The sequence below is a fragment of the Centrocercus urophasianus genome, unplaced genomic scaffold (assembly GCF_019232065.1).
Source record: "Centrocercus urophasianus isolate 14NV4802_14NV808 unplaced genomic scaffold, USGS_Curo_1.0 seq_11, whole genome shotgun sequence".
NCBI lineage: Eukaryota > Metazoa > Chordata > Aves > Galliformes > Phasianidae > Centrocercus > Centrocercus urophasianus.
Window position 1 is genome coordinate 32,419,803 of NW_024884253.1, and position 23,649 is coordinate 32,443,451.

General features: G+C 39.8%; 1 protein-coding gene across 1 annotated transcript; it reads left to right on the forward strand.

The window, feature by feature from the left end:
• Positions 1-474: 474 nt before the first annotated feature.
• PPP1R42 (protein phosphatase 1 regulatory subunit 42) lies at positions 475-22,566 on the forward strand. The gene is made up of 8 exons (XM_042835509.1): positions 475-603; positions 2,850-3,016; positions 3,402-3,540; positions 5,551-5,667; positions 10,661-10,778; positions 11,471-11,599; positions 12,169-12,321; positions 22,355-22,566. Exons 1-8 carry the CDS (start codon positions 475-477, stop codon positions 22,564-22,566), a joined length of 1,164 nt encoding a protein of 387 aa, XP_042691443.1.
• Positions 22,567-23,649: the final 1,083 nt, after the last annotated feature.

Here is a 23,649-nt window from a genome sequence, read left to right on the forward strand (position 1 = left end):
GGAGCTCGGTGTCACGCGGCGACTTGGGAGCCGGGGCCGAGCGGTCCCGCACCCGGCGCTGCCGGCAGCCCGGCTCGTCCCGTCGCCGTACTGCTTGCTCGGGGAGGGTTGTCGTGTAAAACCGTCAAGAAAGAAGTACGGGTCACAGTGAAAAGAAATAGCGTCCTTCTTGCTTTCCATCTTGTCCTCCTTTCATTAAAACAAAAATAAAAAGCTGAAACAGCAAGCAAGGGAGTTAGCTGCTTCTGCGACCTTCATTGTCACTTTCTGCCAGCTCCCCACAAAGCAGCGCTGCTCGGGTGCCCCGGTTCCCGTGGGGAAGCAGCACGCCTGGAATACACACAGCAGCTGTGTTCAAGGTTCGGGCTGCCAGCAGCCTGACCCTTCGCTCTTTGTTTTGTAGGCACGTTCAGGCTCTCTGTCCCACGTGCACATCAGTGCGAGAGGAAGCGCGGCTCGGCCTGCAGCGCAGCCATGGTGCGGCTGACCACTGACCTCATCGCCAAGTGCCTCGGCCACAGGAACCGCAGGGAGGAGGACTTGGGACGGCACCTGCGAAAAATAACTCATCTGAATCTATCAGATAGAAACCTAGATGCAATCGTAAGATCTGTTCCTCTTCCTTCCTTTTAACCCGGCGGTAGATGATCCGTTGTTACTGTTCTGATGACTTGTTTATCACTGTGGAGACCAGCAAGCAAAGCAAAGGTTATATTCTGTAGCAGATACGTTACTCCTTAATATCCGAACTTTGTATCTGAAGCTAAGCCTTAAAAATCTGTCAGTTAGGAAACATGCTTCAGCATTCACTGCTTAACGTGCTGCTCTTCTGTGGAAAATTGCTTTTACCTGCTGGTATACTGAAGGTTTTCAAATGCGTTTGAAATATGTAAGCAAACTTTTCATAGAAAACAGCAGAGCAAGTGCCTCCAACAGTCTGCCGGGTCCCTCTGTATCAAACGGACACAATTTTCTTTCTGTACCAAAAGTTGTGTTCAACTGCCTTACCCATGTGAAACTGGAGAAATACATACATCAGTGTGGCTGACAAGAAAGGCATTGTCAGTACATTTACTCATTTTTGCCATTAAAGAAAATCCATGTAATATACAAGGAAGACTGGTGAATTGAAGTGTGATAGTGAAATATCTTTTCAATATTTCAGCATTTTCAGTATTGCAGTGTTACACAAATCTGCAGCTTACCAAAAAAAAAAACAAAACAAAAAAAAAAAAAAAAAAAAAAAAAACCAACCAACCAAAACAAAAAAAAAAAACACCAACAAACCACAATTTGCTGCTTTTATTATTTCATATGGTCGCTATATTGCAAAGGACCTCTTAGGAAGTCACCAGAATAAAAATGATGAATCCACTTCTTCAGCTGCTTACATGAATGTAATATTTAAATTTAATCATTTAGACATGATGCTTTCTTATAGACTGCAGCCAGGTCTTTGCCATGGAATCACTAGGTGCAGGACTCTGATGGCAGTGCTCTAATGCTGACATCCAGCTATATTAGTTCTGGGCACTTTAGATCCAAGCCAAAAAAAAAGGTTTTCAGCAAAAGTTTGGGTTTTGCTTTAAAGATTTTTATGTATTGATGGTTATCCTTGTCAAAAATATGAAGTGTGAAACAGAGGGAGAGATAAGGAAATCAGATTTTTTCTTTTTTTTAAGGAAGTTGTAATGATATTACATACAACTAAGTGCAATGTTCATTTCATTCCTTCTAATGCCGTATTTTTTCCATTCTTGGGAATGTCAAGAAGGGTTGTTAACTTTCAGCATAATATTTTCCGTGTATCTGTGGTCTAGTCCTTAGATTTCAGAGGAAGTCTGAGAAAGGAAAGGAGAGTTCAGGAACAGGATGTGAGCCAAGTGAGGTTAACAGATTTGGACTGCTGTAGTGGCTTTTTCAAATTAGACAGGTTAAAATCTACATATTTTTTTTTTAATTGCTCCCTGGAGCTTATTCATTTAAGAAATAATCCATGACCTTTCCATTTTCAAAAACGAAACCCGCACACTTAACCCAGTCCCTCCCCCCTTTGAGCTCGATGGTATGAAATTTATACCGGTTTCCTAAGTCCCGAGTTAATTTGAATCCCCTGAAGATACTGAGCACATTTTGAAATGGCTGAACCCTGAATAACTGAATTGTTGTGTGTAATGGATTTCTGTTTTAAAAACAAAAGCGTGGTTTCAGCTAAGAGGTCTAAAGTACCTTGTACCATATGAACAGACCCAGGCAAGCAAATAGGTTTTTTCATTCATCTCACTCCTTGGAATGGCCTCAGTGAGTTGTTAATTTCATCAGTCCATTTGCTTGGGGTTGGTTCATCAGATGCCACAGAGAAGTTTTGGAGAAACTCACAAAAAAACATGCTACCATTGAGTGTTTTGAGAGGAGTAGAAAGAAACTTGACATTTGAGTGGAACTGTCACAAAAGAAGTACATCCAAATACAGTTTTTGTAGAAATCGTTCTTCCTTTGCCAAGAACTGTTTTGTATTACATCTCTGAGGTTTGATGGAGACAACTCACAATTGTGCTTTTCTGAAATCTTTCTGATGAAGGCAGGGAAGGGAATAAAGTCACACAGGATCTGATCTATCTGCTGCTGATGGATGTAATCCTCAACTTCTAGACAGCAGAACAGTAACCACCTATTGCTGTCATAAATCTATGTTGGAGATTGTTATTGACTCCAATTTATTTTTTTCTGGGAAAAAAAATATAGTTAAAAGTGTAATAATAAGTTTAAATGTAAAAACAATCAACAGCTTCCAGAAACAGGCAGTGAATAAAAGCAATAAGGCATCAATTTGCCGTTGTTTCTTACAGGGTGACATCTCGTTGTGCAGAAACCTTAGAGTTTTGTATTTGTACGATAACCAAATCAGTCAAATCCAGAACCTGGACTTTGCTTCACATTTAACACACCTTTACCTGCAGAACAACCGCATTTCGTGCATAGAAAATCTCTCATCACTGAAAAACCTCGAAAAACTGTAAGTTGAAAACAGTGGATTTATTTTACTGGTGAAAGAATAATTGTTACACTAAGAAATGAAAAAAAGATGCTGCCATTAAGGTCTCTTCAATAGTTAAGTTTGGCTTTTCAACTAAAAAGAACTGCTTATGATTTTTCAATGAAGTGTTCTATGATGAGTAAAGTAATGACATCTTAACATGTATTTCTTTTTTTCGTTTAAACATAAAGTTTCTAAGGAATCCATTAGCTGTGTGTCCTACTGGCACGCTACCTTACTTTTTCTATTATGATTTCCAACCATTACACAATAGCACTTTTTTTTTTTTAAATAGTGTTTTGATGTCTTGTGTTCACTTTCACTTTCAAAGGACGTAAAACCAACTTTGTATTTTATTCTTCAGGTACCTGGGGGGCAACTCCATCGCTGTAGTAGAGGGTCTGGATCAATTAAAAGAAATAAGGGAGCTACATATTGAAAGTCAACACCTCCCTCTTGGCGAAAAGCTTCTCTTTGATCCCAAATCCCTCAGGTCCTTGGCAGTAAGTACATGGAGATTTTCAATGGGCTGTTAATCAATAGGTCAGTATTTTTAGTGTGAATGATTAGAAGGACTCAATTGTTGTGTGTGCTTTTTCTGAGAACTGGCGGCAGACTGACAAATTCTACCAAGGGATTCCCATCTCTGTTGTCATACAAGCAAGGAGTAAACAATTATTTTGTTGATATTTCCCTGATTTGATTATCACATTAATTTATTTACTGCCTCTTGTACTTCTCCAGATATTGCAATGGCCAACAGCAGGGGCAAACAGCTCCTTGATGGCAATACTGAGAGGCAATCTGAAGCATTCCATTCTGGCCATGCCATTCTTCTATGCTGTGGTATATAAAAATTCCACGAAGTCAGCTTTTGAAATGTTAGTCTGAGATGTTAGTTGCTCAGTAAACATCAAATTTATTGTTGAAATAGTTTTGTTTGTTTGTTTTAAAGTACACTTCAATTACTAGTGTTTGTAGTTTTGTACTGCAGTAAAATTCACTTGCTGTATCTCCTGATGCAGTCAGGGATTTATGATCTGTTTTGTGAAGATGAACAAAGAACATTCACTGACAAGTGAGTTCTTTTCATGTGTATATCACAAACATTTCACCTAGCTCTAATTCTTGCTGGTTCGAGATGTCGTAATCCAAGACATGTATTACTATTTTTCTTTAAAATAAATGGGCCATTACTGTGACAGCACTTTTATTTTTTTCCCTCTGCATTGGAGAGATGATGAAAGTAGAGGAGGATTATACAGCTTCAATTTTCCCAGCATGATAGCTCATATATTTCAGTGTTTTGCAGCACCCTGCAAAGACTCGCTAGCAAATTGTTCTTCCTAGCTAATATTTAAGTTTTCTGGAGGTTGGTTTGGTTTGGTTTTCTTTCCAGACTTTTCACCTTCGATCACGTTATACCTTTTTGGAAGCTACCTGTAAAACATTCTATTTTTACTCTTCAATCAGTAAGTATGTTGTCCCTTTTTACAAGATGTCTTCTTATCTCATCTTCTCCCTTTTGGGGCTCTTAATGACGTCAGACAAAAGAGCCAAAACACGGGGCCGTGTAGCTCTCGGCGTACTCTGAGCGCATGTTTTGCTGATGACAGTATGCTGTATCATTTGTGTGAGGAGCCTGTTACACTGTGTGTATCAAGAGGATACTGGCAATTGCTGTCTGTAACACAGGTCTTGTTTGTAGCTCAGATTTGAAAAGGAGGCTAAGTTTCATGATCTTTAGTGCTGAAACAAATGGACATTTTCTAACCAGTGGTAAGCACCGTATCTGGTATGACTCTAAACTGACTGCATTAAGGACTCATTTCCATCTTGTGGACATATCACCTTCTCCTTGCTTTTATGTGATACTGCATTAAGTATTTCCTGAGATAAATACCTGAACTACATTTGCTTCTTATCTAGAATGTAAAGATTTCTGCAACTATTACCTGTTAGAAAAGGCAAAGTGCATCATGTGACTCACTGCTGTTCCAAAGGGGCAAACCAGAGATACGTGCACAGAGAAGCTGGCAGGATTAAGCTAAAATGAGAAACCAGATAGTTGAGCTGTTAAATGGGAGCGTGGGTATCAGATGTGGATTTCAGCTCTTTGTGGTTCAGATGTAACCTTTGAGAAGTCAATTTCTCTGTCTGTTATCTACTTCTGAGGTAGAGCTGGTGAACTTGCAGAACTCTGTAAAGCATCTGGGAAAAAAAAATATATATATATATATACCTGTATTGTTTGGAAAAAAAATGCATCTGTATTTGCTAAGAATTCCTGAAATAATTGAGAAATAATCTTATTTTGGATTAACTTCAAAGCCAGAATAAGCAGCACTTCAGAACAGGGTGCAAAGCCAAGAGAAAACAATGTGTGAGGTGTGAAGTGTTTGCATGTATGTTTGTGCTTCACACTTGTTCTTTAAGACACTTTCCATCAAGAATTTACAACCAAGTCGTGCATAGCATGAAAAAAATCATTTTCTACATTTTCTTTCCTCCAGAAATCTTTGTCTGTGTTGAATATTAGCAATAACAACATTGATGAATTGGAAGAACTGGCAGTTCTGGAAAATCTTTCTCATCTTAGAGCAGCTGACAATCAACTTCAACATACGAAGGTATTAAAATCAATATTTTTTCAACTTAGTAAGGATGATTTTAAAAGAAGTTACACTCATCTTTATCGCAAAATAAACAAGTAAAGAAGTAAAAAACACTTCTACAGCTTCTGAACCTCTGACTTTCCAAGCCAGCTTTTCTTATTCAGAAATCTTGTCGAGGTTAAAAATGGAGAGTCATTCATCTCGGATGTCCAAATGTCCTTTAATCCTATGTGAAGACACAGCTGTGCATGCATCTATCAGCCTGATAGATCTAACATGCACAGAATTTATAATATAACGTGTATAAAATGTAGAGAACGCATGTACGTGTTGGCCATCTGAGTGACTATTAGTAGTTTAATTTCAGAGCACATGGCCAGTGTTTTGTAATTAACTCACAGCTATTTACTATATTGTAGTCCTTAACTCTCAATTGAAATGTAAATAAAAGCAAACTCTTAGATATCAAATTATGTAGCTGTTCCTTTATCCATTCTAATATCAAAATGGCTTTTTGACTGTCGTTGGCATAGCATAAGAAGTATTTGACACAACAATATGTTGAATCTCTTTCTGTGAAGGAAACAGAAGTCTCCATAAGCAAGAGCTCTAAGCCGCACAGTAACAACTAAAACAAGTGAAACAAAAGTATTTCTGCTCTTCCTTTTGCAGTAGTGGATATGGTTTAAGCAGAATGTTCTGGACTTCAAACTTCCAGCCTCTCAGAAAGGAACAGGAACATTGGCCTTCTCACCTCTCATTATTTTAGGAGTTATGATGTTTTCTACTTCTTGAAGTAAACAGAAGTTCAAAAAATAATTTGAGTTTCATGCTCAATAATACTGAGTAGTAAATCTACGATGAACAGTATGCTAACACTGCTAACACTATCACTGGATGGTACAGGCATGAAAGAACAAACTTGATAAATGATTCCCGATAAACACTGTTTTCATTTCATATAAACGTGAGGCATTCGTGTTTTGCTTTCTTTTGACTTATTTAGTTAATAAATACTAAAATGAATTGGCTTCTATCATAACCCAATTCATCAAGAAAATACCTTGATTAAATTAAACTGTCTCGTTACTGGTTTGCATATACATTCTATTTTCTTACAAAAAGGGAACTACTATAGGTCAGTAATTACTAGAACAAGTATGGCAACTAACTCTTAGAATACATAATGCCTTTAATGTTTAATTTGGCAGTTCTGTTTACTGATGAGGAGATTCCTGTACGTATCTAGCAAATATCTGGGTCAATATACTTTATTTGGACTCTTTGTTTAAAATATATTTTAATATTAAAAATGTCGAATAATGCATTCTTTCTTTTTTTCTTTTTTTCTTTTTTTTCAGTCAGAGTATTATTAATGGTTTGTATTTCAAGCTATGCTTCTGGCTGGTAATTGTAATTGAATTCACATAGAAGTACAATTCATATAGGCTTAGGCTAGATAATTAAAACCAGATTGGATATGTTGGTCGAATCAGAATAACACTCAGGTTTTTTAAATGGGTATGTATGTCTTTCTAAAAGGATTCCTCTCAAAAAGGATCCATTTCAAAAGAAAGCTTAGTGTGTGATTTCTTTTCATTGTTTCTTTCCTTCTTCTAAGTACAAAATCCTTCAGTTGTGATGATCTTAAAGAAGATCATCCTAGCCAAACAGCTGGTTGTTACTAAGGATGAGGATGCCAGTTTAGAAGCGGTATTTCAGTGTGTCAGAGGAAAAAAGACAGTGTCTTCTGAGACAGAATGAATGGATGAAAACAGTACATTGTTCAGTTACTATGTGTATATTTTTCAGTTAATTGTTAGAACTCATTATTTTCTCATCGGGCAGACAAGAACTAATATCTATCTCAGTAAATTAGACATACAGATTTCCATGTGATATAATCACAAGTGTTGAAAAAATATGTTGTTAGCATTTGAGTTACCTGCTGCTCCTGCTGTCATTTAAACTCAGATCAAGCTCTGGTAATTTTTGAAGGTGGCCATCCTTGGTTGTATAAGCAGTGTCCAAGTTTTGAAGGTATTTCTATTTGTATTCTTTTAGACCTGTAAAACCAGTTACTGTATTAAATGTGTCAAACGGGGTAACACAGCTGGATATCCAGCTCTAAATCCCATATTACCATTCCTACCAGCCCATCACTGCCAGCAAGATCATCTCCAGGAATTTTTTGCATTGATCAGAGACTGTGGTGGTGCCTCAGTGAGTGAGGAGCAACAGAGAGTCAGTACTCAGCTTTGCTTCACCCAGTGAACAGAAGTTGTGGAGAAGCCATCCGGTCTTAGCAGGTCTGCTCAACAGCTGTAAGCTGTGTAGCAGAGGTAGATGACAGCAGGAATGAAGTGGGGTCTGTGAAAAAAAGGGAATTGTGTAAAAGTAACAAATGCACAAAAGGCAACTTTCTCACGTAATCTTTGCTTACTTTTTATAATTAGTACAATCCTTGATGTTTAGACATTTATCTCAGCTTTTGTCACATTTTGATATAAACCTGTATTCCCTGCATTTTCAACGATGCCGTGCTGATTTCAGCATAGTAGAAAATTAGGGCTAGTGAAGTCATGCATGTAATGTTCTGGCTAATTCAGGGAATTGTTAGCATAGTTAAGAGACATAAGGCATATGACCTCACTTCATGTGCCTGAATTTTACGTAACATGGTCAGAACAGTAGACAGAACAGAAAGTAGGTAACTCTACCCAGCACATGGAAAACAATTTACTGAGCCTGCCGCATGTAAAATGCATGTTATGTGAGTATCACTGTTTTTTATAGATATCACAGATATCTGTAGATATCACAGTATCACTGATTTTTATAGAATTGGCTTTTCTTTGCTTTCTATTGTTACTATTTCGTTCTATGGAGCTTCTTCAGTTAGGCTCACCAGGTCTTCTAAGTTGCTGTATGTTTTGGTAAGAATACTAAGGGGAATTTTTTTCAAAGCTATTTGTGATTTTAAAAGTCCTGATGGCACAGAGACAGAGTGCACATATGTGTATATACATGTATAAACAATAGACTTCAGATTTGGGGAGATTATGACTGAAGTGTTTGGCTAGACAGCGAAAGTACAGCTAGAAACACGTACATAAGTCAGGATGTACACGTACGTAAGTCTTTAATTTATTCAACCTCTGCCCAGTATTGATTATGACAAGAGGATATCACAAAAGATGAATTCATTCACTTCAGAACTGAGTCAGGAACGAGAGAAAAATTATAGATTTTCTCCAACTGATTATGACAGGTAGTCAAAACGGTGACAAATGGCTGTCTGTAGACGCAGTTAGAATGGTTGTAGTCGACATCTCCGATAAAAACTGGAGCAAACTGGTCAAATACCAATTCTTAAATGGCCATCTTTAATTGGTAGGAATGTTACTGCCAGCACTACAGCTGCCTACTAAGGCACTTGCCCTTCCCCCGCTCCCCCCATAGATGGAATATAATTTGCTCGTCAGTATTTTGTAGCAGACCTCAAAGTGATAGCATGACATGATCATTTATCAAACGGAGACTGCCCAAAAGAGTGTCTGGTCCCTTTAGTACAGCTTATTGAAAGGCTGGGAAGTGAAAGCACTTTATTAGAGACAGGAAGGCAATGAACAACTAGAGCGTATCGAAAGGGTAATCATATTTCAGCACAGGATTAGTGTGCTCTTAGATAAACACACACTGGAGTAAGCATGTTCTGGGTCATTTATCAAGTAAGTAACAGCTAACAAAAACCTACAGGACTCCCAGTATGCATTCATCAAAGTTAAACTGTATACATTTTATTTCAGCAGTAGACAATGTTGTGTTTCAAAACTATTACCTGAAAAAAGTCTCTCTAGTGAAATCCAGAACACGTTATAAATTTCAATAACAATGCTTGAATGCTCAGGTAAGAATAAATAAATAAACTTGCTAAATCCTATTTCTTTTTTAATAACCTTAACTTAAATCCAGAATTCCCAGAGTGATTTTCTAAGTTTGAAGGAGGTAAGAGATTTCTAATTGCTAGATATTCCATCGTTGGCATCACAGCACAAAATTCTGTGGACTTCACAGTTTAGAATCTATCAAATCATAATCATTGTGGGTTGTTGGTTTTTTTGTTTTTTCCAAATTAATACAACTGTACAACAGTAAAAAAAGATCTCTTGCATTCATATGCCTTGTTTTAAATCCTTGCTTAAGCTTTATAGACATACAAGGAAGCACATTGATAATGACAGTTAAGTGGAATTCTAAAAACAAGGGATTTCAGAGAGTGTTGGAGTAGGAAGGTGCAGTCTGCTATGCTTTGCATCTTTTTACCTTGAATTTATTGTGTTTAAAAGAGAGAAGTTTTTTTCCTGGGTCATACTGCCCTTGGGTAACCAGGCAGAAACCCAGATGGAGAAAGGTGTATTTCAAAAATTTCACTATTGGGGCCAATATTATAACCAACCACCCACAGTTATTGAAGGGTGGGGATTACTTTTCCCCCTTTAAAATACAATTTACGTATGTATAAATAGAGAGGGAATGTGCTGTGCTTTCCAGGCCTTGTAGCTTTTTTTAGGGTCTCTGTGAAACAGTTATTCACAGATTTTTCAAAATCTCTTCAGACTCTGTGATGTGCTAAGGGCTCTTGCAGAGCATGGGGGTGCACAGTTTACTTGATGCATGTGCATTTTTATCTGGTCATTCTTCTGCTGTAGGAGTTTATAGGTGAGATTGTGGTAGGAATTGTAGTGATCATTTTCCATAGCTGGCATCACTGTATCCTTAAAGACAGTCTTTCAACTGCTGCACCATTTTCGCTGTGCAGCTGTGGTCACTGATGGAATGCTGTACACCACTTTGAGGGTGCACGTTCTCAACGTACATGCATTATCTCACCGAAGAGACTTCTGTGCGCGGGATTTGGGCCTGACTGAACAAATCTCATTGCTGTTGTGTTCTACAGTGGGGAAGGGAAAATAACCACAGTATTCTGTTCTCGTGTTAATTGTAGGATTTGGAGGTTGTATTGAACAAATGGACTAAGCTGTGCAGCATGGATCTTACAGGAAACCCCATCTGCCACAAACCGAAGTACAGGGACAGGATTGTTGTACAGTCACCGACTTTAGGTAAAAAATAAAAGCAACAGCCAATCAAAGAACGTGCTCTTAACCCTTTCTGTTTTAGAAAGTAGCTGCTCCATTAACCATTCTTGAATGGCAATTATTATAAGCCAATTATTGCCCTATATAGTTCTGTCAAATGATGCATTTTGACTTTATGTACAAGCAACATAGCTAAAACTGCTCCTTTAACAACTGCACCATTTGTTACATAGCTTCTGCTGCTAGTAACAGTAACCGTTAGTTTTAGTGATAGGTGATTAGCAAGATTGTTATAAGGCAGCAAGACTTCTTTGTGTTCACATTCCAGGTGTAAAACTGGTTTTAAAAGATAAGTTAAGCCTGATCCTCTGTCAGCCTGTGGGCGTTGCTTAGGTGTTTTGGTGACAGTAGTTCCTACCACACCAGTTTGAATTTCTGGTGTATAACATTTGTCCTCAATCATGAAACCATAATTTTAACTGAATATATATGTCTTGAAAATTATAAAAAGAATTGGTGCTTTCTTTTCCATTCAAGACATGTCAACTCACTCCTGCATCTAATTAAAATATGAATATCAAGCTGGAATGTATCGTTGGATTTTTTATTATCATTTTTTACCAAAAGACTAAAAAAGGGGGGAAATAAAAAAAAAGGATTTGAAGAGACCAAATGCTCTTCTGGTATCATAGAAAATTTTCTCTTTTCTTTGGCAGAATACCTTGATGGGAAAGAAATTAAAGAAATTGAAAGAGTGTTCCTAATGAATTGGAAAGCCTCCAAAGGTGTCAGGAAAAAAAGCAAAGGACGAATGACAAATGAACATGCAGAGTATCTACATTTTTGTAAGCAAACTAATCACTTCATGACTGCACTGTAATAGCAGCTCACAGTAAATATATTAGAGATGAGGCTTTCAGTGGCAGTAAGACAAAGGCACAGGAGTTGAAATTGAACTTTTCCAATATCAAATTTAATTTTAGAGCCAGCTTACGGGTGTTTCTGATTTCCCCACTGCAGCCTCCCAGAATCATGGGAAGGAGTAGCTGGTATGTGCTGAATGTTTGTAAATACCCATGATTGCTTTCCATGTATGTAACAAAAGAAAGTGTTGAGTGTTTTGCAGTAAATATGTCTGAAATACACCAGACTTCTATACTTACTTTATCTGTTTATACCGCCAGTGCTGGTGAAGGCCTTTTCAAAATACACAACTAGCAGAAGGAAAAGCTTGAAACTTAGAAAAAAATCAGTCTTGAAGGAAAAAGCCTTAAAAGAAAAGACACTGAATTCCTGACATAGAAAACAAATTCATTTTGAGATGCAAAGCTCACAATTAACTATATTAAATATTAAAATAGATACCATTTGACTTGGAATGCTGAATTAATTTTTTTTTATTTGGTTTCTGCAGCTGGCCTTGAAGCACCTCATTCTATTCTTCCTTTTAACTATAGTCCATCTCTGACAGAAAAAACAAATATTTTAATTCTGTCTGAGATGCACAAAGACAGAAGGAATCCTCTGCCAGCAACTGTGGAAGAACAGAAATCAGAGGAAAACTCAGGTATGTACCTCAGCCATCTTCCTATTAGTTCTTTTGGGGACTGCTTTTACAGTTCTTGCTGAGCCAGTGGAAAACAAGTACATGAAGTAGAATTGCATCTCAAACAGTTTTAGTTTTTTAAATGGTGTTGTGTTTATTGTCTTTATCTGTTGTAAGTCAGGATAATGATTCTGGTTTCTGCTTACAAATCAGCAGACAAGGTAACAGTAAGAGCTGTACTCGGGTGTCACTGGTTGGTCTTCAGAATTTGATCATCGTCGTAAACAAAAGTGAAACAATACAGATGTTAATTCTTGGAAATGCAGTTACTGTCAACAGCGCTGGTGAGCACTGGTACTCTGCGTGCAGTATTATGTGAAGGAGAAACTTTTCACTACTATGGCTTACTTGTAATGGATGTGCTCAGTGCATTATATACACGACTAGTTTTCCTGCAGCATCGGCTGAAGAGCGATGAAGTAATAAGGAAAGGAAATTTGATGTGTGTGCCTCACAGACATTCAGACATTGGATGAGCTTAGACAATTTAGAATTCAGTGTATGTATTCCCTATTCACAAAGGCATCCTTGCCAGCTCTAACATGACTGTGGGAATAAAATCTAACAGGGATTTGCAATTTGGGACCTCAGTTTTTCCAGTGTTACCTGATAAAAGTGTTTCTGATTATTCAGTATTTGGAACCACATTTGGAACACCACTCCTTCCAGTCTTTTAATATTACTTGTAACTTAACTCTTTTGTTATTTATCAGCTCTACTGGACAACAATAACAACAACAAAAAAATTGTTTAAGCAATCCTTTCTGTAAAACAAACAAATTTAACTGACATAGCTATTCTTTTGCAACTAAAGCACTAAATGTAGCATTTTAGTTTACATTCAAATCAGAATGTATTAGTAGGTTTGAAGTTTTGATTGAACAACATTTAACACTATTTTATTCTTGACAACTTATCGCTTCCCATTTCTTTGGTTTTGTTCCTCCCAATTATTTGTTATGATTAAAAATATCTACTTTTCCCTTAAATGGGAAGAGGAATTACAAATCAATTTTGAAGTAGTAGTTTGCTCTTCAAATGGCAATGGATATATTCTGTCCTAAGAAGAAACTGAACCCACAAATGCACCTATTCTTGATATTTTTTTCCTGATGCAGAAGGCACACAGCAATGGAGAAATTCAAAAATAAGAACTGCAGGCATTCCTTTGTGAAATAAGCTTACAACTCAGTGTTCTGTCAGCCTGCATTTCATCTTTATTAGTATTTTGTCTTTTGAGCCAGGCTGAATAAAATTAAGCTTTCATTTGCCGTGCCCTTTAGTTCTAACGGAGAATGGAATGTTCGTGTACAATACCTCCGACTTACTTTCTTCAGAAAGAATTTCTGCTGTCTCCTTTTAAACAAAACATTCTGATTCTACTCTGTTATGTTAAAAAGCTGTTCAACTGATGAGCTTCTTGGCTTGAAAAAGTTCTGCCAGTATTAGGAAGCTGGAGTATAATCCTAGCCCTTCTGAAATTGCTTTTGACTTTAGAAAGGCAAAGATTGCATTTGTAAACTATTGCAATTTATACAGACATACTATATCCATACGTAAATATATTATATACATATTGTATGTGTTAGCCTAATGTACACATAGCATACACATGTACATACACGTTTTTAATTGGATTCACATAAAGATCATCGTGAAGAAAGTAAGGCATTACGCATTTGATATTTCAAACAAGCTTTGAAAGTAGGACTCTTCTCCTGGATGCCAGAGGTTGCATACATGTGCAATTACATACATGCCATTCCATGTGTAATTGCCCATGTTCCAATACGTCTTAACAACGTATTCTTGTTACTGCTGGAATGTTGTTGAAACCAAAGAGTCTTGAGAATTAGTAAATGGTTTGTGAATTCTTTAAAATGTTTAGGAAGATGAAAAACAAGTCGAAATACAAGAATATTCTTTCTTGGAGTGCAGGCAGACGTGAAGTAATCACAAATCAGAGTATTCCCTAGTCAGATTCAGTAATCAGTGATATGCACAAGTGTGCCCAAGTGTGAAGCAAAGGAAATTTTGTCAAACTGAACAATTACTTCCATTGTTTAATTGAAATTCAGTATCAGACCAAAGAAATCAGTGAATTTTAATCCTACCCTCTGTGTTAGCCAAATAAATTATTCCAACAGATGTTTCCTCTTTCTTTATACAAGCTAGGTGATTTTTGACCCTTGGCAACTGAAAAACAGGCATTAAATACCTTTTTAACCTACATCTAAGATCCACTGAGGATTACATATAGCTTGAACAATGAAGAAAGCCACTTATTACTCAATTACTGAAATGTGTCATTAATCTTTCTTTTTTGATAATACAAAAACAATAGCAATTTCATATTGGATTTTAAAAGTTAGTTTTGAACATTTAGAGATATTGGCAGGAATTAATTAAAAGAAAACAAATAACCATAATTAAAGATACTCAATACCTTCCAATGGGAAACACTGTTATTAATTTTCCCTGAGTAGGGAAGTTGTTGAAATTTTGATGTTGTAAACTTAAACTGTAACCAGCAGTGTCTGCCCACATTTCCTTACTCATTAAGGTAAATATTGTTATAGGTTTGCAGTTCAGAATTCAGTGGGAAAGTCACCTTTTGTTTCTCCAGTGTATGTGCAGTGTTTGAAAATATGGCAGCGTATTTAAATGATGCAGTTGACTGATAATTCCTACTCTAGATAGTGTCAGCTAACCATAAGAAATCTCCTGGTCACCGTGTTAGTCCTGTGCAGTTCAAGGAACTTGTAGTCGCATCAGTGTTAGTTGTGTATCCAAAAGATAACTTAGAATCTTGCTTTTATGTCATGTTAGAGAATATAGTTCTTACTTGGGGGATGGAGAGGAGCATTACCTCCACACAACCTTAAATATCATTCTCTTACTGGATATCAATTTCAGCACACTTCTGCACCTTCAAAAATAAGGAATACTCTCAGCCTTGTCTTCAGAAAAAAATGGGAACTACAGAGGTGAGATGCAAATAAGTGAAGTTTTAGCTGTGCACCCTCCAGCTGCATTGAGCCACTGAACTGCCTGCAAATACTTCAACCCTACTCAGAATTAGGTGCATAAAATACTTGGCGATACCAGCTGGAGCACTGGGGCAGAGCTGAGATCGTGTTTTCCAACCGGCCTGGAGTGCCTTTTGCAGCAGCTACATCCCCTCTCTCTGCCTTTCCTTGGTGGGGGTGTGGAAGAAAAAATGTAAACATCTCAGTGAGGTCTAGAAAGTACCAGTTGGCAATTAATTATGAAGGCTGAGGAAGAGAAACAAGGAGTTTTCTTGATGGGATGTGAAAATCGTGTTGTGGGATATGAGAGGAGTCAGTGGAATGCTAGATAAGTTAAACTATAAGGATGAAGAGAGGAAATTCTGAAATAGCATCGCTGAAACAGAGCTATTGGGCTGGATATCAGGATATCAGTTTCTGGTTACCATGGTCCCTGTAAGATTACAATTGGCAATTCAGACAATTGAGTGGCTGCTTGCCTTTTTTCTGAAGGAGATTCAATACCTGCAAAGGTGAGTGGGAGTGCTTTCAGGAACCATAATTAAAGGCACTGCGCTGCGAACCTTCTTTATCTGGTATTTTCTTTATCTGTGTTTACAATTTTGCTAAATGTGGTGCTGAATGATTCTTCATGTGCTAATTCATAATCTCTTTAGAAGGCAAAAGATAACTATATCAATACAAATGTAAGATTATACTCAAATGCTGTCATCTTCTGTCTAAACTAAATTTCTGTAGTAGTTATTCAAAAAAAGTAGCTTTCATATGCACCAAATTTGCAATACCTAACACTGCCACATCACAAAGACAGTGATAGAAGGCATTCCTTTTTGGCCATGAATTCTGCCATTTACCTGGAAGTTGCTGATTTGGAAACACCTTTTCTTTCCTCCCCATTCCAGTTCTCTGTGCAGCTGTCTGTGCCCAAAACTGGGAAAGAGAAATGATCTTTAGATACAGTGTGGAACACTTCATGCAGTAATAGAACACACGCTGAAAGACACACTGTACCCTTGAAAAGAACAACCCCTTTTTCAAATAGCTGAATGAGGGTGCGTGTCTCCTGATGAGCTTTGCCAGCCAGACCACACGTACCCCTCCACGTCCAGATGAGCACATTCCTCACAGGCATGTTCTCACTGGGAGCTGCATGCTGCTGGCAGGGGACAGGGGCACATGTGCCTGCACTAGTGTGCCTCCTCTTCCAGGAGATGTGTGTTATCTCCCCGACCTTAGAAGACCAAATGGCACGTGCAAATGGCAAGAGAGGTCAGGAAATTAGCAGGGCTCATCTGGGTCTGGAGGCCGTTATGTACAGACCTGCTGTATGCTCACACCAACACTGAAACCCAGACCTGTTTGAAACCTTCCACGTAACGTACATGAGAATTTTACTAATAATATTTTTAACAGAGATACATGCTAATATTTTTAACAGAGGGCTGCTCAGTGATTTTAAGGTGGAGTAAAGTACTATAGGGTAGGGAAATATGCAAAAATTAAAGTTTACATATCTATTTTTCAGGTGTTACAGGTTTTATCTCCATGATAAAAGTTATTAGATAAATGAAACAGGTTTAGACTACATAGTATTCTTTCTATCTTTAGGTCTCTGTTGTTAGTTTTTGAACAGCCTGCTGCTTTGATAAACACTCAAAGCCCTTTAACATCTTTTTAGTCTGCTGCCTTAGCACTGCACATTTTTATTGTGTAGTGTACAAAATTATACAAGTCACTTCTCTGCATGAAGCATGCATCCAATTAACAATGTAAATAACTGGTGCTGTGTTTTACTAACTTCTGTACAACTGCAGTGTAACTCTGGAAGCTCTCCAGCTGAAGCCAGTTTCAGTGCACTCATTTACTACAGTGATATAAACACTGCTTCACCATTTGGCTTCACAGAGTCACAGAGTCATAGAAAGGTTTGGGTTGGAAGGGACCTTTAAAATCATTTAATTTCAACCCCTGCTATCGGCAGGGACACCTCCTTCTAGACCAGGTTGCTCAAAAAAACATCTCTAAGAACCATTGTGAGCTAACAAAAAGTCAGAGTTGAGCAGATACAGCTCCTATCAGACACTTTGTAAGCCAGCACTGAACATAAATGGGACAGGGGCGTTTCAGCGCGTGCTCCTGTCTCTGGGTTCCTCAATTGCTTGGTGAAAGCGCGAACCTTGTCAACTTAAAGTTGCACAGCTCCGTGAACGCAAGTCGCAATGGCTGTTGAATTCCTATGTATTATCAATGACTGCAAGTTTTCAGCAAGTAAAATATTACCTTTGTTCTCACTATAACCTGAAAATTTCTGAAGTCCTTCAAGCTCCATTTAAGCACCAGTGTTCCAGTGGCACTACTGCCTCAATCATGGAATCACAGAATCACCAGGTTGGAAAAGACCTACAAGATCATCCAGTCCAACCATCCACCCATCACCAACAGTTCTCACTAAACCATGGCCCTCAACACAACATCCAAACGTTCCTTGAACACCTCCAGGGTCGGTGACTGCACCACCTCCCTGGGCAGCCCATTCCACTGCCTGACCACTCTTTCAGAGAAGAAAGAATCTATGATTGTGGGTGGAAATCATGAAGTGTGGGCTTAAAAACAGAACCATCTCTATGCTACTGTTACAACTGCCTACTTAAAGCCTTTGAAGTCAGACTGGATTGCTGTGTTCTGAAAGTTTTCAAGGATGGCAATGCCACAGACCATTGCGCTGCACAAATGCCTTCGCTGCCATTTTTGTCTTTCCCTCACACCCACTTAGAACTTCCCTTGCTATTTGTCTGTTTTCAATCACTTTCTTATCCTTCACATGCCTGAAACTCCTCTTCAGGAGGATTTGTTCCTATGAGCAGACGTGAGGGCAGACAACACCAAAATGTGCTGGCATTTGCTTTTGCTGCTTTTTGGCTCACCGCCACCTTTAAATAATCATGAGAGCCATCTCCATGTGGCATTGGCTGGCTCTCACAGCACTCCAGGTTGCATCACATCCAGCTACAAAGAGTTGGATGTGTCAGATTTGTCTGAGTGGTTCCAACTCAATCATCATCTACTGTTCTTGGTGCTTCTTCCCACCAAAAATCATTACAGGGACTGTAGACCTGGGAGGTCTGAGACCAGGCCTTTCCATAAAGATCCTGATGCTTCCAGAGCAACCCACAGTGATTTTGGAGGTTGTTGTTCTGTTGGAAGTACTGTCAGGGAAACAAAATAAGGCATTGAATACCTCCTCGTGGTGCTCCTCTGATCTTAGAGTAAATGCAGGGATCACTGTATGCACATGAATTGTAAATTTGGATCAGAAACTGATGAAGCTTCAAAAATACCTAATTATGGCCACTAAAAATAAATGTAATATGTGGTGACTGTAATCAGTAATTTATTCTACTTCGCTAGAAAGTGTTTTTATTTTGTTAGTCACCTGACCTTGAAGGATTGTAAAAGTTCAGTGCTAAAAAAAGATGTATTTGAATCTCTCTCAATCTCAAGTAACACTGTAACCAGAGACTGCAGAAATACTGACATCCTTCTGTTCCCTTCATTCTGAGCAGAATTAATTGCTGCATCGAAACCAAGAAAAGTCAGAGCCAGCAGTGAAATGACCCACATAGCAAACTAATAATTTAATTCAAAAATGAGATTTGGAATAATAAGATCTTCCTTTCTTAGAGAGTTAATATATTACCGTGTCATATTAATCACTGATAACATGTCTAGTAAAGTTGGATGTAATCAGTTACACATCATTTGTAGTAAAATATTTTGGAATAAGTGATCTAGTCTTATCTGATTTCATTTAGATGAGAATTTGCTTTGACTATTACTAAGGTTTTATTTCTTGTGGATCTTGAAAATTAACAGTATTTGATACAAACTTGATGGCTGACCAAATATTTCAATGTGTAAATGGAAAAAGCTGGTCAGTTCTGTGCTGAGGGCCCCTTCATATCCCAAATCATCAAATTAGGTCGATATCCTCACAACAGGGCAGGACCAAGCATACTTTATTCCTTTTTCACCTGCAGCTTTTGGTAACACCGATTGTAAACTTTGCAGAAATGCTGCGTGGTCCTGAGGCACGTTGATGGAGACAGAAGCAATGGTGGCTTTGGTGTGCTTCTGCCGTAATGGTCTGATCTCTCTTCTCTGATCTCTCTGATGCAGGTTGAGGAGGAATCTGAAGTAAAATGGCAGAGCCAAGCTGAACTTTAAAAGAAGTTACAGGATGCACAGTTGGCCATTACTGGATTTTTTTTCCTTCTCAAAACTAAAAAAGAAAGTTTATTGACATCTATGTGAATATGTTCTCTGTGTCTTTATAATCTAAAAAGCAGACAAAATTAAGTATGTTGAACTTAACACTGCCTTGCAAGAGCATTCCAAATGTAAGGTGACTGCCGATTTATTTAGAAGCGACGTTCTGTATTGTAAGCATGTGAAAATATCAGCACTTAGTGGGCTAACTAGTTGTCTTCTTCTTAACTTTCCTCGGCAAATAAGTTTCCTTTAACCAGTGTCTTAGGTTATTTCCATGTATGATACTCTTAACAGCTACTCAGAGGTGTGCTAGTAGTCCCATAGTGCAAGAAGAGAGCCATCAGCACATGATGTGTGAGAAGATTCGTAGTCCTAAAAAGCTATTTCCATGATTAGGATTTTTTCAGTTTCTGATAAATGAAGTGGAATAGTTAGAAAAAAGCTCAACAAGATTGATGGTATCTGTACTGATGAATTTTTGGGTTGGGAATATTGCACGTTAATTTGACATCAGCTTCTGCTTTATGTAGCTGGGACTTGAGTTTGGCTGCTTTGCTCTGGTTTGAGTAATTAGATGAGTGCTCAAGTCTTCAGATACAGGAAAACTCCAAATGTACAGATAAGGAAAGTATGGACTGCAAATTGCCCTTGGAATGAAACCTTTCCTAATGGAGTTTCTCTGTCTGAATGTCAGTATGATGTCTTGTGCTTGAGACCCTCAATGACATAAGAATTTTCCCAGAATCAGAAAATCTATCTTTTTACATTCAGTGTTTTGTGTATTTTGTTGTCATTTATGTTTTGTTGTCTTTAGATAAATGTAATTCAAATAAACTTAACTCTCGTATGCATTTTCCCTGAGTTACAAGATACTTTTCAATGGTAGTAAAGAAACAGATTTCCAAAACTAATGTAGTAATTGAGTGGTATCCCAGCCTGGAGCTGCCACTTGCTTCCATTAAAGCTTTGGAGTAGTTCAGCATCAGAACAACAGCAAAAAAAACCAACAAAAAACAGAAAACAATGAAACAATGAAAAAAGTTCTGATGTGTAACTGTTGCCAGTAGTCCATTACTGAAATTAGTATTGACCCAGCATGATACTTCTGTTTTTTGCTGCCATCGTCTATGATATTCAGGTCAAGGAAGACAGAACTGTAAAAGCTGCTTCTCAATAAGACAATTTCCAGAGACAAATGTAAATATTTTGGTGAATGTTGAACGCTGACCAGCTGCTGGATTTGATGCGTGGCATTACAAAGCTGCCCTCTGGCCTTCGTAGCGCAGTGTATCTGGGATGCCTTCCCACCCTTGCACACCTCCATTTAAAAACATTTAAAGGATGTTTAGTACTTCTCCGTGTGGGTTTTGCTGTGAGTCAACCAGAGTGTGACAGTCTTCATAGGTTCTGAGTATTTTCAACTTTCACTTTAAGATTTTAGTTTATTATTTACACATATTTAAGATCTGAATGAGCAGTTCCCTGTCCAGAATGGGCTGCGGGGTTTCTCATAGGTTCCCCGGAGCAGCAGCTCACACCGCACTGCAGTCAGGAGTGTTAATATTCATGCTGTACCTTATCAGCAGACAAACACATTTTTTAAATTCTTATCAGAGAAATAAGAATGGGTGAAAATGAACAAAATGGAGCAAAGTGCCACAAGTGTTCACACTGAACTGGAGCTGTAAAAGCAGAGAGTAATGTGACAAGAAGGGAGCAAAGCGTACCTGGAAAAATATCACAATCTCCAGCAGAGCTGTTCCTTACTTAAATCACACTTGAAATCTGGCTCTTCTGTGACCGGGGCATTTCTCATATCTGAAATATACTGTAGAAGGTAAGGCAAGGGAGCAACTCAGGCATTTATCTGGGAGAGAAGCAGCAGCAGCTGCAGCAGCCTGTTACACTTTACCAGTTGATGCAAGGAAAAATCACTGGATCTGTTTTCCTCATTGCAATGCAAGAAGTTAAAAGTTCATTCTGAGCGGATATGTCTTGGGCAGGCAAGGACACTGCCTTGGGGTATGGCAGAAGCAGCCCTCTGATGTGTGCATGATCTGGTGCATTTGTGGACATCAGGAAAGGAAAGAGGAGCCTGGGGGTGCTCCATCAGCGTCCAGGGAGCCACAGCCATCATTCTTCTGGGCACAGCTGCTGGATGGCTGAGGGAAGGGACTGTCCCACTCTGCTCTGTGCTGTGCAGCCTTATCTCAAGCACTGAGTGCAGTTTGAGTGCCTCAACATAAGAAGGGAACAAAACTATTAGCTACAGAGATGGAGAAGGGTCTGTAGGGCAAGGTGTATGAGCTGCAGCTGAGCGCAGAGCAGAGTGGGAGGCCTGATGGCTGCAGCTCCTCACAAGGAGCAGAGGGCAGCGCTGAGCTCTGCTCTGTGTGACGGCGACAGGGTCCGAGGGAACGGCATGGAGCTGTGTCAGCGGAGGGGCAGTTGGGAAAGGGTCTGCACCACAGGGCGGAGGGCATGGAACGGTCTGCACCGGGCACTGGGCACGGTCCCGAGCTGTTGGAGTTCAACGAGTTCGGACAGCACTCTGAGACACAGGGCTTGGATTTTGGATGTGGAGCCAGGAGTTGGACTCGACGATCCTTGTGGGTCCCTTCCAACTCGAGGTATTCTACGATGCTACGATCCACGGTGCAGACGGCCCGTAACTGCGGTCTTGTAAATCCCCACAGAGCGACTTTTGTTAGAATCACTCCCGAAGGAAGAAGGGAAACCCCCGCACTGCCGGCAGCCCGATCCCAGCAGCGGCTGTCTGTGGGGCGGCACCACGCGCCACCGTGCGGAGCCGGGCAGCGCAGAAGCCGAGCAGCCGCAGGACGAGCCCGGAGGTGCCCACCAGACCCCAATCTCCTGCCCCAAACCGCCCCTAACAGCTAGCGATTAACTTCTTAATTTTCTTGGCTGCAAAAGCTGTGATAAATTGCTCAGACTTTGTTTCTCTACTGCTCCCAAGGCTTGATTTATCGTGCCTGCGTTATCGTGAAATCAGGCTCCATTCAAAATGTTTTTCTGGGAGAACTCTATCCCCTCGCTGTTTATTTGCCCCGTCCCTTCTCATTAGCGTCACTGATCCGCAATGGCCTCGCTCGGTTCCAAACCGACTCTCCTTGCACCTCGTCCCGCCCGCGGCTCGGAATGCCCACTGCCGTGCGGGGCCGTGGGACAACGCCGCGTCCGTAGCATCGCGGACGAACGGGCGGACACACGGCCGTGGGACAAACCGGAGAAAGAACTGGCGACGGGGCGGGGGAAAGCTCGCTACAAGAACCGTTTGACCCCGGGCCCGCCGGTTCAATGCCGCCGCTCCAACCCACGCCACGGCGCAGCCCAACCGCAGCCGCCGGGCCGCCCGCAGCGCGCTGTCGGTCCGTCCCCCGCGGCGAGGGGCGGTCGCTGCCCGGGGGCGGTGGCGGGGCCAGGTGCGCCCAGCCCCGCGCTGCGGCCGCCGCCGGCTTATAAAGGGGGCGGGCCGGGCCTGGCGGGTGGCGCAGCCGGGACGGTAAGTGCGGATCAGCGTCCCGTCGGGGCTTCTCGCTCTTCTTTTTTTTCTTCATTTTTCTTTTCTTTTTTTTCCCCCCTTCATCACCACTTCTTTCACACAGCATAGAGAATGAGAAAGCATTGTGCAGTTTTCTCTTGCAAACTAATGAAATTTTGAACTGATGCTGTCTTTGTGATGTTGCGTGAAATCCGCATGCATCTGCCCACCCGAGAAATGTGGCACGCAGCTCAAGTGCATCAGAAAGAATGCTGAGATGGGATGCCGTGCCACTGACTCCAGGTCCCTTTGCCTGCCCTGGGTCCGTGTGTGCTGGCACACTGCTCAGGGGAATGTTTCATTGCCTTAAACCCAAGCCTGCTTGCAAAATCTGCAACCGGGTGATACGGGAACTAATTTGCAGTGGCATTTTGGATCATGAGCTGTTGGGGACCACAGAAACCAGGGTAGTCAAACTGCAGTGAACGG